Genomic DNA, 18,181 nt, shown 5'->3' with positions numbered 1-18,181 from the left:
TAGTAGGCTAAGACTTGTGTGGTTCCGAGAATGCCAGCTTCGTCATGCCAAAGAGGATGCTTACAGAAGTGGGGATAAAATCTTGTATAACCAGGCCAGAAACAGACTGACAAAGGAGATCAGAGTTGCTAAAAGAAGCTACTCTGAACAGCTGAAAACCCAGTTTTCAGCCAACGACCCGGCATCAGTCTGGAGAGGCCTGAGGACAGGGCTCGAGACTAACGGCGTCCTATCGTCCTGGGGACGATAGAAAATGTGTTTAGGACGAACAGAAATATTCTCCAGGACGCCTACAGGACGAAAGACATTTTGTATGCGTGTTCATTTATTACTAGCCTATTAGGGTAACTTACTTAGAAAATGCCAAAATTAACCGACCAAGCGCTGACTACAACGGAGCGCGTCTTCTCATGCTGTTACTATAGTTACTATCACTGGCCGGCTACTCACCCGGAGACTTGTTTCGCGGTACATCTATCACATGGCTTATTTTCACAGACAAAAACGAGACGATAACTAAATAAAACTAGTTTTGAATGACAAAAACCATGACGAAAATCTATTGACATTTTCGTCAACGAATAAAAACTAGACAAAAATGTTAGATAGTGACGATTTGGGAAGCGATCCAGTCAGAACTGATGTCCTGCGTTTGTGGTAGATGCGCACATTTGTACTGTAACGTGCTGATCTAACGTTACCCAGCGGCACACGGGTTGACATGCGGTCATGCGCTGAATCCTGCATGTCTCATAAAACGTTAAAATACTTAAACGTCTGGGAGAATGAGTATAGCAGAGATATAGATCTGAATAAGAGTGACGACGCAAAAAAAGAGCTCTATTCGGTACGGTTTTCTGTGCGCACACACCCGACCCGAAGCGTGCAGCCATGCACATAGACACCTATACAGCGCGCGAGTACTGAATTGAGCTCTTTCGTGTCTGAATGGACAAATACACACAACATTGTCGAAATGTCCGTTTTGGAGAGTATTCACGTAAACTATGTTGGTTATGTCTTAAACAGTTGTGAGTGTATCGGATGTGCATCAGTGCAATGGATCCGCATGTCATTGGACATGATCCGATGTCTTAAAGTGACAGTGGGTAATAAACCTAATGTGGTCTGTGTCCTTAATATTGACCAAGCAACAAAAGAAAAAGAGAAAAGCATTCACTGCTCGTTAATAGCTTTAATAATGATTCATTATATTTAATTCATACAAATAAATATGTCTGCTGCTTGAAAGAATAAAGAATGATGATATTTTTGAGATATGTAGTCACCAGTATTTATTTGTTATTTTTTAATCCAACCAACTCAAAAACGTTTTGAGCTGTATGTATTTTTATCTTATTTTTCGTATATGTAAAAAAAAAAAAGAAAAGAAAAAAGATTTGTTCTGCATGAATACAAAAAAGCATTTAACTCCTGTTATTTTTTATTACATCTGTTTTTTACCTGTTTACAGATAACTACTGAATGGAGCTAAATAAATATAATAATATATATCATAAACATTTTAATGGTGTTTTTATTATGTAACTAACAACTATAGATGATAATAACAAAGTACAGAAACATGTTTATTTTGGGACGGTTGACATTCACTTTAGGACGGTTCAAATCGTTTTTCAGGACGGTTCCAGGACGGAGGTGAAAAAAGTTAGTCTGGAGCCCTGCCTGAGGAACATCACCAACTACAAATCACCATCCCCCTCCATCTGTGGAGAATCAACAACTGGCTGACACTCTCAATGCATTCTATTGCAGGTTTGAGAAGCCCAGACTCACACCTCACACCCGCTCTGATGTGCACTTCACACATCCACCATCACCTCCTGCAACCCCTCTCCTCCCCCCTTCTGCCATCCAACCTGAGCTTAAGGTCTGTGTGGAGGACGTGAGCCGAGTCTTCAAAAAACAGAAGACTAGGAAAGCTTCAGGCCCAGACGGCATCTCATCTGCTTGTCTGAAAGCCTGCGCTGACCAACTGGCCCCAGTCTTCACGCAGATCTTCAACAGATCATTGGAGCAGTGTGAAGTTCCCTGCTGCTTCAAACGCTCCACTATCATTCCGGTTCCCAAAAAACCTAAAATCACTGGACTTAATGACTACAGACCTGTCGCTCTCACGTCTGTGGTCATGAAGTCGTTTGAAAGACTGGTGTTGGCCTATCTGAAGGACATCACTGGACCCCTGCTGGATCCCTTTCAGTTTGCTTACAGAGCAAACAGGTCTGTGGATGATGCAGTCAACATGGGACTGCACTATATCCTGCAACATCTTGACAGACCTGGGACTTATGCACGGATCTTATTTGTGGACTTCAGTTCGGCCTTCAATACCATCATCCCTGATCTTCTCACAGCCAAACTGACTCAGCTCTCCATGCCATCCTCAATCTGTTAGTGGATCTCCAGCTTCCTGACGGACCGGCAGCAGCTAGTGAGACTGGGGAAGCTCTCATCCAGGACCCTCACCATCAGCACTGGCGCCCCCCAAGGGTGCGTTCTCTCCCCACTGCTCTTCTCCCTGTACACTAATGACTGCACTTCTAAAGACCCCTCTGTCAAGCTCCTGAAATTTGCAGACGACACCACCGTCATCGGTCTCATCCAAAATGGTGACGAGTCTGCTTACAGACTGGGGGTTGAACAGCTGGCTGTCTGGTGCAGCTATAACAACCTTGAGCTGAACACGCTCAAAACAGTGGAGATGATTGTGGATTTCAGGAGAAAATCCCCAGCACTCCCCCTCTCACCATCATGAACAGCACTGTGGAAGCAGTGGAGTCATTCAGGTTCCTGGGCTCTACCATCTCTCAGGACCTGAAGTGGGCAAATCACATTGACTCCATTGTGAAAAAGGCCCAGCAGAGACTGTACTTCCTTCGCCAGCTGAAGAAGTTCAATCTGCCACAGGAGCTGCTGATCCAGTTCTACTCAGCCGTCATTGAGTCTGTTTTAAGCACTTCCATCACTGTCTGGTTTGGTTCAGCTACCAAATCGGACATCAGGAGACTACAACGGACAGTCCGGACTGCAGAGAGGATTATTGGTGCCCCCCTGCCAACCCTCCAGGACCTGTACTCTTCCAGAGTGAGGAAGAGAGCAGGTAAAATCATCACAGACTCCACTCACCCTGGACACCCCCTGTTTGAACTGTTACCGTCAGGACGGCGACACAGATCACTGGCCACAAGAACATCCAGGCACAGGAACAGTTTCTTTCCACAGGCCATTTCCCTTCTGAACACTTAACATGCCCCCCAAGGCATATGCCTGTAAGTGCAATACTCCCACTGTCTAGTGCAATATTCTCTAACTCAGGTGATATTTATATTTATATTATTCATACTACTCAAAATACTGTAAATATGACTCCCACTGTCTAGTGTAATATTCTTCATAATCTGTAAATGTTTATTCAGACTAAACCCAACTGTGACCCCTTTTTCTTTACTTTTTATACTATTTTTTTTATTTATTTTTTTATATTTTATTCTTAGAATTTGTATTACTATGTTTCTTGTTGTATTTGTATTTGTATATGTGCACTGGAAGCTTCAGTACCAAGAAAAATTCCTTGTGGGTGCAAGCACACTTGGCAATAAAGCTCTTTCTGATTCTGATTCTGAATATTTTCTGCAAAGGGCATAAGCAAAGAGGAAATAAATGACTTAAGATGGTTCTTATGGCTAAATTATTTCTCTAGACTTAACTGGTGGTTCACAACGGGCTTGACGAAGTGAAGGATAGGAGGAAAAAGGACCGTTTTCCTATTCAGATTATGCTTATTATCAATCCTCAGGACTATAGTTATGCCCTAGTAATCGTTGAGATTACTTGTTTTGCAGGGTCATAAAAATGAGTGCACTTGTTGAAAATAAACAAAACCACAAATAAAGGTGTCTCTGGTTCCTTTCTGGGCCCTATGGGGAATGGAACCACATTAGAACAAGAGGGAAAATCTAAACAAATCAAATAAATGAAAGAATAGACAAGTGAATAGCTGACGGCTATTATTAGCAAAGTAAAATAAAATAAAAAGGGCTTAAATAAGTGATCAAAACAGCAGGAATGATCTGAAATTGGGAATAATCAATAGCACGAGTGGCTAACCTTTTGATGTGCTTGGACCAGACTCCTTAGTGGGTCACAGCTGCTGTGTGTTCAAGACACACGGTCCCTGTGTGTGTGTCCTTACAAAAGTTTAATCAACATGCTGGTGAAAATCCTCATGACTATAAGAATTCTTCTCTAGATACACAGTTTACGTGTAATTAAATTTAGATTTAATTTACAAGGTAACTGCACATTTTTGCCGACAGCACTCAGCAAGGACTACTACTAAACTAGTGCCGGTAAATTCAGCTGGGAAGAATTGAAAGTAAGGAAAGAGAAAGTGAGAGATCAGAACCCTAACTGGGGCTAGAGGGAAAGTATGTTAGATCACTTTGCACTGTGCACAGCACAAGCTGTAGTTAAAGGCTTCAAGTAAATGATGCTAACCGCTAACTGTAGCAGTTATTATTTAGCTTGGTCTAAGCTGAACGGACGCTAGGTTAGGTTAGCTTAGCCATCTAGACTGGTTTGTTTACAATATGACGTTACGAGTTTGCACTTCCTGTGACTATTCGTTGTCATAGGAACCAGGTCAGAGCAATTCAACAGTCTATGAAGAATCTCTGCACATTTTAAATGAGTTATACATGTTTAAACGAGTTAAAATATGGCACCTTTACTTTTGAGTCTTCCAAAAACTTGATGTTACATTCAGTGAAATGCAACTGTGGTTTGGCATTTGCCAGTTTTACTCGAGTAACTCTTTCCTTTACTTTAAACAACTCCTTCTACTTGTTTAAAAGGTAAGGAAATAGATTTGCTGTAAGTCGAAGCTTGTCTAAGCATACAAGGTTACGTCCATCTCATGCATAAATATTGACTTTTCAGCGAGTGAAACCATTTTGATCACTAAGTAGCTCTGCTTGTAGATGCAGCCAAAATTTAGATGAATTACATCAATCTAACAATAATTTGTAAGGCCTTTACATTGCAGAAAGGGAAGCATCACCCAAGTCTACGTGTATAACACTGTACTGAGATTTCTTTGTCAGAAACAGATTAAACAATACTGCAATTTGGATTCCTCCAGTCAAAGCAGAATAATAAATGCCGGTACAGCATGCCGCTGAGTTGAGCTTCTTTGTCAAATAGACTTACGCTTTAATGCTGGAATTACCGATACTAGTTAAAAATCTAAGACTTTTTCACTTTTAGTAGAGATGTCAATTCCAGCTATCATTTTATCTGCATTTTTTCTATCTGGCGTCAGGGTGACGCATGCCCTATTTAAAGTTAGTATGTCATGTGACAAGTCATTGTCATGTAAACTAATATGCAGCAGTGCCAATTTCAACCAGAAGGTGGCAAATGTCAGTATGGTTCAAAATCAGTGCATAGTCTGTTGGCACGTGGGGCTTATGTATGCATTCAAGATTTTCTTTAAGTCAGTAAAATTCTTATTTTACTAATGCAGCTTCCTGTTTCTTTTGAGCACACAAAATCATCTACTTTAAAAGTCCTATGTCCTATGCTGACTATGAACTTTGTAGCAGCGGCTTGCCTTATGGTCGTGCTGTGTCTTCTGATCTTTGCAGTTCAGAGTCAGTGGGGTTTAGGAACCCCTTCTGAGGAGGCCTCGTGTGTTAAAGGCATTCTGCGTCAAGTCACACATCGTTGAGTGGGCATTGCGTGGAGCTGCTAGAAATGGTGACTAACGGGTTTTGGAGGAAAAGGTTCTTGGAGCTGGTGTTTTCCTCCGTCACAGGTTTGTTGCAAGCTCCAAGGTAAGCTCATTCGGAGTCTGTGGTAGTAGCACAGGCACTTTTAGGTCTGTTTGGTGTCTGGGCAGTGCCCAGTGTGCATTCGGACTCTTAAGTCTGAGAATCCTGTTATGATGGCTTGTTCCAGCTGCTGGTAGTTAGACTGGATGTTTTTGGGCTGCCGAACCAGAAAGCGTTGCACCTCTGGGCTGGATGTGATCCAGATCAGATAGAGTTTATCTTGATGGTGCGCACTCATCAAAGACTGCGGGTAGATGTGGACGTCGGGGTCTCCTGCAGGCTCTAGTGTAAAGGCAGGGATGTTACTGACCATTCGCTGGGGATCTCTTAGTATCACTTCATGTGTCGTTTCAGGGTTTGTCTGAATTAAACCTTTTCCTCTGTGCCTGCAGAGGCTCTTCAGGACACTGGCGGGTGACTGTCAAGCCAAGGGTTTAACTCCTCCCCCCCTTTGTGCAGGGCTGGGGGAGCTTACGCGGCTTATGTGAAGTTTAGCAGGATACATCTTTCTTGTGGGGTCCGTTTGCAGGTGGTTGGACTGTTTCAGTTCTGTTCAGGACCACATTGCGTTTGTCTATAATGTTGCAGCATTGTTGTCTGCTTCAGGCTAAAGGATGTCGAGGACGTTGCTCTGCCGGTTTCCAGGTGACTCTGGTGGGTGGCAGGGCTGGATGTCTGAGGCCTACTGGCATACTTGTGGGAACACAAGAGAGAGGAGTGGCAAATGCAAATGCAAGTTTCTACAGAGGTGGTAAGCTCTGTGGGAGAACAGCTATGGGGCTATTAATTTAGTGTTGGTGAGCACACAACCCAAGGGATTTGAGTATCTAAGTTGACGTGTTTTAAGCAGCATCGACTGATGACTGGACTTTTACATGTCATAAACTATTACTCAAAACTGATGGTTCTTTTCAGATGTTATACTACGAGAGTAGCAAATAGAGGAAAACCAAAATAGAAACAATAGAAATCGGAAAGAAAAGGGAAGGAAGGAGTGTTTTACCTATTTAAGTTTAGCCAGGAAACATAGGTAAACAGGTGCCACGTATGGGTTAAGCTGCTGTTAGACGAAGCTAGCAGGGACACATCAAACATCAAGGTCAAAAGAAGAAGAAACAGCGGGAAGTGTCTCCCGTTCTTTCTGGGGCCTACTGTGCGTTTACGTTAACCGTACTTCATGTACTTAGCTTGGTGCTAAGGAGTGAGGAGGGGTAAAGCACAGACAGGGGTTAGGATTCTAATGACCAGGGTTACGGAAATAACAGTTGTTAGAACTACTGTAATCCTATAGAGAGAGGGAAGATGTTGATAGTCAATATCTAAGATAGGGTATAAGTAAAGGTAAAATGTCCTTATAGCTCGAAACTAAAGGACAGGGGAAGAATTTATTTAGTTAAATTTCAAATTTAGTTAAACTTCATTTAGCTGAATATGGAAATTCAGGCTGAAACAAAGTAAGTAAATAAATTGAAATAAAATCAAAGTGAGAAGTAAACAGGGAGTGTCCTCATAGCCCTGGTAACTAAAAGAGAAATTGAATAAGCACATTTATTTAATTAATTTCCGAATTTAATTAAATTCAACTTAACTGAATAGGAATATTCAGGCTCAACAAGTGTGAATACACAAAATAACATAGGGGTAGACTTAAGTCGCAATAAATGAAACACAAAATAAAAACCAAGGTATGGGTTTCAATTAAAAGTGAAACCAAAGGGAGGGGGTCGAGAGAGAAAGAGAGAGACAGAGAGAGCGAGGACGGAGTAGTTTAACCCGCCTCTGAGACCTGCTCCATGAAGCTCTGAAACCAGTGTGAATCATTTGTCTCAAATCAGTGCTTCTGATTGTGTATCAGACTGCTAAAGTCACGGGATTTCAGTAAACGGGCATCGTTGCGCGTCATAGATGTTTCGAAATTATTCTAAATTTCAACGGTTCGTGAACCAGTGTGTGTTTGATTTCTATGTGATTTTGTATCACTTTTATAGATTCATACACATTTAATGACGCATTTGATAAAAGGAAGAGGCGAATTTAATAGTCTCTTATTGGTCTGATTGACCAAGCATTCATAACACGAGCCCTACAGTTTACTAAGTTAACGTGCCTTGGAAAAACACCTCATAGTATTAGATAGGTTGTGCGTTGCTATAACATGCTTACACCCTTGATCAAACCTTTGCGATTGGTTTGTTAAAGGTGTTTCATTAAGCTGAGTTCTCTACATTTACACTGTTCTGACCAGCAGGGGTCGCCAACGAGGGCGCTTCTAAACAAAGAATCATTTGTCACGCAATTGACTCCTTTGATTCAAAGCCTTGAGGAGCTTTGACACTTGTGTTCAAATCACTATCCCTTTGTTTCAAGGGCCAAGGTCCAAAGTCTATAGTCTTTGGTTTAAAGGTTACACTTTACGCTCGCACGTGTCTAAGTTTTAGTCGGTGCTAAAAGCTATCACTCGAGGTAAAGGGGCTTTGCTTGTATGCGCGTAGGGTTGCTAGCGAGCTGGCTTTGGCTATGCGCATTCACTTGTTTACACAAGGGTCTGTGAGATTGGTGCTGTTCTCAGGTAAACCGAAGTGTCTGCTCACACTTCAGACCCACTGCCAACCAGCAACACAAATCGACCGGAGCAGCGCTCGCGTTGTGCTGAAAGTTTGCACTGAGTCTAGTTTAGACACATGACGTTGCATGTAAGTGATTCTTTCACAAATCAAACAGCACCGTTCTTTCACAGACAATGGCAAATTACTAGTTAGCTAGGCTAGAATTTATACCACTAATTCGACGCGATTGTTTCATATGAGCGGTTTAGCAGTTTAATATGAATACAATGACGTAACGAATAATAATAAGGCCTTAATCGGTGAGGAGGAACATCGCTCAGTCACCTTTAAAAATGCTGATAAGGCTAATGGCGATTTCTTCGCCCAATGAATCAGATTAATTAGTTCTGGTACCATTTATACGTGCGGCTAATCTGAGGTTTCTTCGTCAGAGAAGGCTTACACTCGATTTAAAACTGAAATTAGGATTGCTTCGCTAAAATCAGGAACCATTTATACGTGCGGCTAATCTGAGATTTAAAACTGAAATTAGGATTGCTTCGCTAAAATCAGGAACCATTTATACGCGCGGCTAATCTGAGATTTCTTCGTCAGAGAAGGCTTACGCTCGATTTAAAACTGAAATTAGCTTTGCTAATATCAGGAGTTTCTTATCGTACGATTTAAACATGCATTATAGCATTGAGAAACTTTCTGCCATTCGTAGGAAGGCATATTCGAGCTATAGTTTTTCTGATTTAATCAGAAACTTGTACGTGCATGTATGAGATATTAATAAAGCTTATGGGACAACATATGATTGATTACTGTCTGCTTGCATACAATGTTTAATACGATTCCCAAGATTCTCCACCATCTGTAATAATATTAATTTGGCTTACCTCAAAGTTAATCTAATTAACTGACCCAAATATTAATAATTAATCATAATTGGTCATTATGGATTATTATTAATATTTCCCCTTTGAGCTAATATTATTACACTTCTATAGTTCAATGTTAGGCTGCATAGATCAGGTCAGCCGGAACCGGGAACACTTCCCATAAATCCTGATGTACTTGTTACATCATAAGAAGAATGGCATCTACGCTAATTTTAGTGTTTTTGTTTATCCCAAGGTTTTTTCGCAGCCTGCCGGATCCAGGCCGTATCCAGATCTGATGAAGGACCTGCGCCTGGACACGATGACAACGCAGTCCTGAAGTGTCAACCAGTCCCTCCCCTGTGAAGGCCTCCTTCCCTTCCCTTTACCTCAGTACAGATAAAATGTTGTCAGGATAATTCTGGTTCGCAGACGAGACCAAAAAAAAAAACATTTAAGGCCAGACAAGTAGTTTATTGAGGGTTGATTTGTAAAGAAGGACTACACGCCTGCGCACATATGTACATTCAAACGTGCATACCTTTGGACTGAACATGTAATGCGCATGTGCAAGACATCTGCGTTTTCACGGGTTTACGTTTTAATTGCAAAAAAATATAATAAATATTATTATCTGCGGATAATCGTTTGCACCTTCGAACCTATTTCAGGGACTGCGTTCTCGAGACACCAGGCACTGTTTTGTGAGGGTTTTCCTGTTAGAATGGTGTCGTGTTACCCCTAAGTTAATAACTAATGATCTTCGCAACGGAAGTGAATCAATCAATCAAAACTAACTTTAGCTGGACAAACTTTATCCTAGAGCTGTTGTAAAGCCTAAACAATCTGTTACGGTAATTTCCTATTATCACTGTAAAGCTGCTTTGAAACAATCCATATTGTAAAAAGCGCTATATAAATGAAGGTGACTTGAATTGACTAGTGAGGTAAAAACATAGCCTAATTATTTGTGTATCTGACTCAAAGTATTCCATTTATTATGTCTGTTGTGATGTTAAACAACGCATTAAAAACTGGAGAGAACAGCGAAAAGCTCACTCAGTCTGGATGAGCTTCAATGAATGTAAGGATGCCTTCCAGTCATATAGCCTATCACATGTGCACACTTCAATAAGCCCAAAGAATGCAGTGTTTACATGCCGGGAGAAATCAAGGTAAGGGGCAAAAATCTAGTCGATCGGTTTGTGCTTAAGGAACATTATGCTTTATTACTACGATTAAGGAAAACGGGTTAACCTGTCCACATGACCACTTAAGCTGTGACTGTGGCAGTTTTTTACCACCGCGGTGGACCAACTAACAACAACTGGGGGTTGAGGGAGTGTGTGTGTGTGTGTGTGTGTGTATCAATTAAATACATTTTGAAATATAAAACAATAATAAACAAGGTTCAATAATGCTTTTGATTTTCACAGATGACTGCTTTGTGCTGTGTTCGGACCTAAAGACTTATTAGGCCAATATAATTTTAGTGATATTGTTATTAATTTGTAAATGTATTGTTTTTAGTGTCATTAAATGTTTTGTTAATGTGCTATGGAAACAAAACAAAATGCTGACGAACAACGATGCTATAGCCTATTCATCTTGACAAACAACAACTGTGTAACAGGCTATGTTTGATTCTATTATGATGCATTCATTCTGGATGTACTGGCGCTCGTAGATAGCCATAGATAGGCATGGGTCATGCACACTTTTGTACTGGAGTGTCGCGGGGTTTTGGGCTAGTACACACGTGTGGCACTTGAAGTGGATCAGAGTTCAGACGGCTATCGTTTATTGTTTTCTTATTGCTGAGTGTTTATTCAAACACTGCACAAACACTCGGTCACAACTGTATGATGTGTCTCTTTTATAACAAGCACTCTTGACAATTTGTGGATAGATCACCTTGCAAATTTTGATGTGGGATGTAGTTTTATAGTCAGTTTTAAAAACATTTTCATCGAGGAGAACTTAATCCACATACGCATGTGTCGGTGATGTCACAAATGTGGTGATGTCGTTATGAAATTAGGGAAGGCAAATGAATTGTAAGTCCTAATATTAATAATAATAACACTAGTCGTATAATATTAATAATAATAGTAATTTAATAGCCTACATTAATGGGAAAAAAAGCCAAATATCATCTTGATAATATCGCCATTTGCGATATCTCTGACTATACACGATACTATTGTCTATCGGCACAACCAGAATACACACACAGAATATCTCTCTCTCTTTCTCTCTGTGTTCTACTCACCCCATCACAGCTCCTATGGCTGTACCAGCCAGCAGCCCTCTAAGTCCCAGATTCAGCCGGAACAATCCTCCTGTTGCAGCTAAACACATAAACACTGTCATTCACTCTTGTCATCTTAGTATAAAGCAAAAATTCGATGAAAATCTACATAAAAAAAAAAAAAACCCTACTAAAAAAACAACAAACAAGTTTATGAACTTACCACCTGCAACAGTGAAATGGCTCAGAGCGTCTTTGTCTCTATACACTGTCAAGCCAGTATTTACAGTGCTGTGTACAAAATTATTATAATAATTATATACATTTGAATAGCATAAAGTGTTTTTCATAATTGGTGAAACTGACAGCAGGATATCTCCATGGTTTTTAAAATCAAATTCAAGGGTTTTTAAGACCTGCATGGGTGAGGTAGAGCAATGTCTATGGCAACATCCTAAAATGCAGGGCTCACATTTAATAAGATCATAGCCCATCAATCACATTAAGCAATATTGCGATTCTTGTTTTTCTGTTGCCAAATTGAAGACCTCTTGAAATGATAATTAAGACTTTTCTTTAAACTGTGTTTAAACTTGCATATGAATGTCTTATTTATAGTTAAATATTATATGTAGGAGAGGACAAAAATATTTGAAACTTGCATATGAATGTCTTATTTATAGTTAAATATTATATGTAGGAGAGGACAAAAATATTTGAAACTTGCATATGAATGTCTTATTTATAGTTAAATATTATATGTAGGAGAGGACAAAAATATTTGACATAAAAACTTATATTTTTTTGTGTGCTCATAAATAATAAACAAACAAAAAACATTACCATTAACACTAAGACAAGTTAATTCAAAAGTGTAATTAAACTGATTCACAAAAATTAACACTCAATATATCTATACTTACTTAAACAGGGTCACAAATGCTGCTACCCTCCAGCTCCACCTCGAGCCAAAGCTCACAAACCCACGAATAGCTGCATTATGTGCGGAACGCTGGTAAAAAAAAAAAAAGAAAAAAAAAAAGTATATAGAACATCAATATGTGCATATTTTAACCACATACAATAATGTGCTTTTCAGCTATATAAAATGTAAAACAAAGCAATTCAAGCCTTAAAAAACAATGGGAAATTAGAGCAGATATCTGTATGAACAAAACATGACAAAACCACTACAAACAGATGAATACATGTTCAGCCTGTCTTGTGTCTTACCACTGCATCCACTCTGTTTTGGTACATTGCAGCCTGGCTGAGCTGAATAAATCTCTCACGAGCATGTCTGGCTCCTGGTAGGCCTCCATAGACCATCCCTACTATGGCTGCAGCAATTCCACACTTTACTATATTCCTTAACTCTTCTGAGTACATCTCACCTTCACTGTGTGGAGAGCAGAACATAATTAAAGAGAAGCAAATGCACCATGAACCACATATAGTCCATAAGAGGCTCAATGGTGTTTTTAGCCCCCAATGGCTCCGTCCAGGCAGCTAACCCTAAGCTCAACCTTAAACCTACCCATCCCCTCGCTGCCTGGAAGGTGCCGTTGGGGGCTAAAAACACCAAACACCCCATAAGAGTGTCTCTGATATTGCACACCATATGGAAACCAGATGTCTCTGATTTTCTGGAGACAATCCCAGTTCTGGCATCCTGAAACATGAGGTGCATTGTTTTGGACACAATTTTGAAACATTCCCGAAGGTTCTGCGATCACAAAATCAAATAAATAAATCAAAACCACAATATTAAATGCCCTGGATTTACTGAGTAATCCACTATTTTGTAGAGGGAAAAAACATTAAATTTTCACCTAAGATCTGCAGCAAATTAAAGGATGGAAAATGACTTAGTACGGTGACCGGGAGGGGACACGTTCGGTTCACTTAGTTTTGTCGTGGCCATGACATATAGGCCCGGTTTCACAGACAGGGCTTAGACTAAGCCAGGATTAGACCATAGATCAATTAGGACATTTAAGTAATTTTTGTAAACATGCTTAGAAAAAAACATTACCGATGTGCATCTTAAAACTAAAAAGGCACTGATATATTTTTAAGATCAGTCAGTGCAAGTTTATTTCAGTGGAAACAGCTCAGACTTACATTTTAGTCTAGGACTAGTCTTAAGCCCTGTCTGTGAAACCAGGGGATAAACTCATGGAAACTTGATAAGTCATGGCCACATATTTTTTTGAGATAACGTCATCCTTATGTCGTGGCCACACGATGTAAAGTTGTGGTCTTGAGATTCTATGTTGAGAGAATTACATATTTTTTCTCGTGGCCACGACTTCATATGTTGAGGGAACTAAATCTATTTCTCATGGCCATGAGTTAAATTAATAAACAACCTGCACGACCATAGCGACCTGAAATAGTCAGAAATGGATAGGCCTATAATAATATTTATTTTTAATTAAGAATGACAAAATAAGGGCGGAATTAAGAAATTATTATATCAATATATTATAGCCTATTATATTGCGCGCAATGTTGCCTATAGACAGCATTTAAATGAAGTTTATCAATAAAGGATAAAAGAATATGTAAGAACATGAAATAATATAAATATATTTATATATCCCATCTCACAGCCTTTTAAAGGTGCAGTGTGTGATTTTTAGCGGCATCTAGTGGTGAGGTTGTGAATTGCAACCAACAGAAGTTACGGTGACCGACAGGAAAAAGTCATCTTAGACAGCAGAGAGTAGCCAGTTAAGCAATGAGGTTTCTTTACAAAGATAAATTAAGAAATTATGTTTATTTTATTATTCAGTAAAACGATATGTAATTGTTACTTATTTAGTTGTAATATTATTGTTACTTGTTCATCATTGTGTCAGTGTTTTATTCGCTGACTTTAGATAGCTTCCTTGCACGAAGAACAACATAGTGATGAAACGCATTTGTCCGTTTATGGCTACTATAGAAACATGTCGGCGCATTTCAATGTAAGGGGACCTGTGGTGTACTGTATGTAGAAAGAAATGGCTCATTCTAAGGTAATAAAAACATAACGGTTTCTTTAAGTAAGGTCTTCATACACCAGCACCACTGAAAACATAGTTATGTATATGATATGGCATTTCTGTCAACAGATCTTCCTAAATATTACACAATACACCTTTAAATCCATTCACTGATCGTGTCTTTATTTATTATTATTATGCCTATTAAAAGGCAAACCACTAGAACAATGTTATATATTTAGTTGACTTGTGTACTTACCTTATCCCAAATGTTTCCAAGAATGTTTAAATCCAGAGATACAAGCAATTTTAACCAGGACACGGACCGTGTCCATGCGTCGCCTATCAATGACATCATGCCCACGCTACCTCGATTTACGGTTTTATTCTGTAGAAACCATGTAAACACCAATGATGCTTTAATATATTATGTGTTTTATTAGACAAGTGAGCAACTGCTTGGATACATTAATCGATAGAAAACTAATTCTTATCTAAATACAGTTAGTCATATTGTTTAAATCTTGTTTTTTGATTTACCGCGAGTACCATGTTTTACCATACCTAATATCGATCTAGCTCACTGCAGAGTGTAACAAGCGTCTCATCGTAGCCGCATAGTAGCGTATGCACAGAGTAGCATTATAACATAACTTTAAACACACTCAAATGTCTCTAAACTGTTACCCCACAAATATGACCGGAAGAAGCGGAAGAAAATGCGCAGGCTTCATCGCTCTGTCTCCTCTCCACCAGTAAGCTGGTGTGTGGTGGGCGTTCTGGCGCAGTATGGCTGCCGTCGCATCATCCAAGTGGATGCTGCACATTGGTGGTGGTTGAGGATCCCCCCTTCCATGTAAAGTGCTTTGAGGTCTCAGAAAAAGCGCTATATAAATGTAACGAATTATTATTATTATTATAAAATCACGGCGTCATCAAGCTATGCCATTGTTTTGAATAAGCGACCTCTAATGGCGAAAAATTACATAGTGTGCCTTTAAAGCTAAATAAAACTAAATATGTTAAATTCTGTGTGCTAGAAATAAATCTTTAAATAAACTTTATTGGCATAACTGTCAGGCATTTACATTATTTACAAAACATAGGCTATTAGATAACACAATGTTAATTTGGGGTAAATTATATACAGTGGGGAGAACAAGTATTTGAAACACTGCTAATTTTGCAGGTTTTCCCACTTACAAAGCATGTAGAAGTCTGTAATTTTTATCATAGGTACTCTTCAACTGTGAGTGACGGAATCTTAAACAAAAATCCAGAAAATCACATTGTATGATTTTTAAGTAATTAATTAGCATTTTATTGCATGACATAAGTAAGTATTTGATACATCAGAAAAGCAGGACTTAATATTTGGAACAGAAACCTTTGTTTGCAATTACAGAGATCATACGTTTCCTGTAGTTCTTGACCAGGTTTGCACACACTACAGCAGGGATTTTGGCCCACTCCTCCTTACAGAGCTTCTCCAGATCCTTCAGGTTTCGGGGCTGTCGCTGGGCAATACGGACTTTCAGCTCCCTCCAAATATTTTCTATTGGGTTCAGGTCTGGAGACTGGCTAGGCCACTCCAGGAACTTGAGATGCTTCTTACGGAGCCACTCCTTAGTTGCCCTGGCTGTGTGTTTCGGGTCGTTGTCATGCTGGAAGACCCAGCCACGACCCATCTTCAATACTCTTACTGAGGGAAGGAGGTTTGTTGGCCAAGATCTCGCGATACATGGCCCCATCCATCCTCCCCTCAATACGATGCAGTCGTCCTGTCCCCTTTGCAGAAAAGCATCCCCAAAGAATGATGTTTCCACCTCCATGCTTCACAGTTGGGATGGTGTTCTTGGGGTTGTACTCATCCTTCTTCTTCCTCCAACCACAGCGATTGGAGTTTAGACCAAAAAGCTCTATTTTTGTCTCATCAGACCACATGACCATCTCCCATTCCTCCTCTGGATCATCCAGATGGTCATTGGCAAACTTTAGACGGGCCTGGACATGCGCTGGCTTGAGCAGGGGGACCTTGCATGCGCTGCAGGATTTTAATCCATGACGGTGTAGTGTGTTACCAATGTTTTTCTTTGAGAATGTGGTCCCAGCTCTCTTCAGGTCATTGACCAGGTCCTGCTGTGTAGTTCTGGGCTGATACCTCACCTTCCTCATGATCATTGATGCACCACGAGGTGAGATCTTGCATGGTGCCCCAGACCGAGGGAGATTGACCGTCATCTTGAACTTCTTCCATTTTCTAATAATTGCATCAACTTGTTGCCTTCTCACCAAGCTGCTTGCCTATTGTCCTGTAGCCCATCCCAGCCTTGTGCAGGTCTACAATTTTATCCCTGATGTCCTTACACAGCTCTCTGGTCTTGGCCATTGTGGAGAGGTTGGAGGCTGTTTGATTGAGTGTGTGGACATGTGTCTTTTATACAGGTAACGAGTTCAAACAGGTGCAGTTAATACAGGTAATGAGTGGAGAACAGGAGGGCTTCTTAAAGAAATATAACAGGTCTGTGAGAGCCGGAATTCTTACTGGTTGGTAGGTGATCAAATACTTATTTCATGCAATAAAATGCAAATTAATTATTTAAAAATCATACAATGTGATTTTCTGGATTTTAAATTTTTTTAAATCGGCAGTGTATCAAATACAAGCCAATCCATAGCTTAATGTGAGGGACAGAAGTCTATTTACATCATTAAATTAAAGTTCACGGAAACTCGTCTTCCCTCCTCTGCGGCTGTCAATCATTGGACAGATATACACTAGGATTTGTGCGCTCGACATTTCTTCGCTTTGTGCCGTGAACTTTTAAAGGAACTGTTTGTAAGAAATGCATTTCAATTAATTATAAAATGGCCCTGATATGTCACTAGACATTAAGAAATCATGTTCATTTCAAATACTTATATCACTGACAACAGTAGTCCGGCCAGGATATTGTCATTTAAAAGTGAAGTTGCAGCCCTCAACTGATGTTGATGTTGTCATGTTGTGTTTTGGCCTGATGCTCCACCCTCCACCTATCTACTAATCACGAAGTCAGTAGTGTTTTGGCATCCGGGTTGCCAGCTCTGCTCTAGTTACCACAGCTGCAGCTACAAACGTGTCGGATAAAAAATGTCTAACGTTACAAAACCTAAAAGACCTCGTTATGAATCCGAAATACGTTGTGACAAAGTCAGAAAAAAAAACGTACTGTGTAGGACTCGTCACTTGCCATTGGAAGCGCCTTGTAGCAGCCTACGTTCCTGCTGGATCCTGCAGCCTAACTGGCAACCTCGAGTCAGGGGGGAGGGGGAGGGGATACACCGCTCTACAGTAATTTGAAAGTGATTGCAGTACCAGTTTTGGCCACAATCTTACATACGGTTCCTTTAAATGCGCATTTGTGCAGCGCTATATACTGTGACTATGTTGCATTGAACACATCATTCTGCACCCGCGATGTGCATAACGCGCTTTGTGCCGCACTGTTTTGAAGCGTCTCATATTATCATGGTTTTGCGCACTGAAAGATTATTAAAAGCCTATACTTTTTGTCGTATCTATCATATCTTGTTGCCACATTAAAAAGCTGAACAATACATTTAAAATAAGCATAATTTAATTGTATATTATTTGTGTGTGGTGTCTGAATTATTT

The 18,181-nt window shown here is 40.0% G+C and overlaps 1 protein-coding gene across 4 annotated transcripts in view; it reads right to left on the bottom strand.

Moving 5' to 3' along the window:
- The window catches only part of timmdc1 (translocase of inner mitochondrial membrane domain containing 1), a 99,871-nt gene that overhangs the window by 17,444 nt on the left and 64,246 nt on the right, over positions 1-18,181 (bottom strand). For 2 of the 4 annotated variants that reach the window (XM_082165446.1, XM_082165447.1), the window contains exons 3-7: positions 13,152-13,259; positions 12,767-12,932; positions 12,457-12,545; positions 11,757-11,824; positions 11,555-11,633 (exon numbers count right to left, since the gene is read on the bottom strand). In XM_082165446.1, coding sequence (XP_082021572.1) covers positions 11,555-11,633; positions 11,757-11,824; positions 12,457-12,545; positions 12,767-12,932; positions 13,152-13,259 — 510 coding nt within the window. The remainder of the gene's footprint in view (positions 1-11,554; positions 11,634-11,756; positions 11,825-12,456; positions 12,546-12,766; positions 12,933-13,151; positions 13,260-18,181) is intronic. The other 2 variants (XM_082165448.1, XM_082165449.1) reach the window with 2 other exon arrangements.

This window comes from Leuciscus leuciscus (assembly GCF_965113295.1).
Source record: "Leuciscus leuciscus genome assembly, chromosome: 3".
NCBI classification, from domain to species: domain Eukaryota; kingdom Metazoa; phylum Chordata; class Actinopteri; order Cypriniformes; family Leuciscidae; genus Leuciscus; species Leuciscus leuciscus.
The sequence above is the reverse complement of the archived record's forward strand: the minus strand, read 5'-3'. Positions and strand labels throughout refer to the sequence as shown.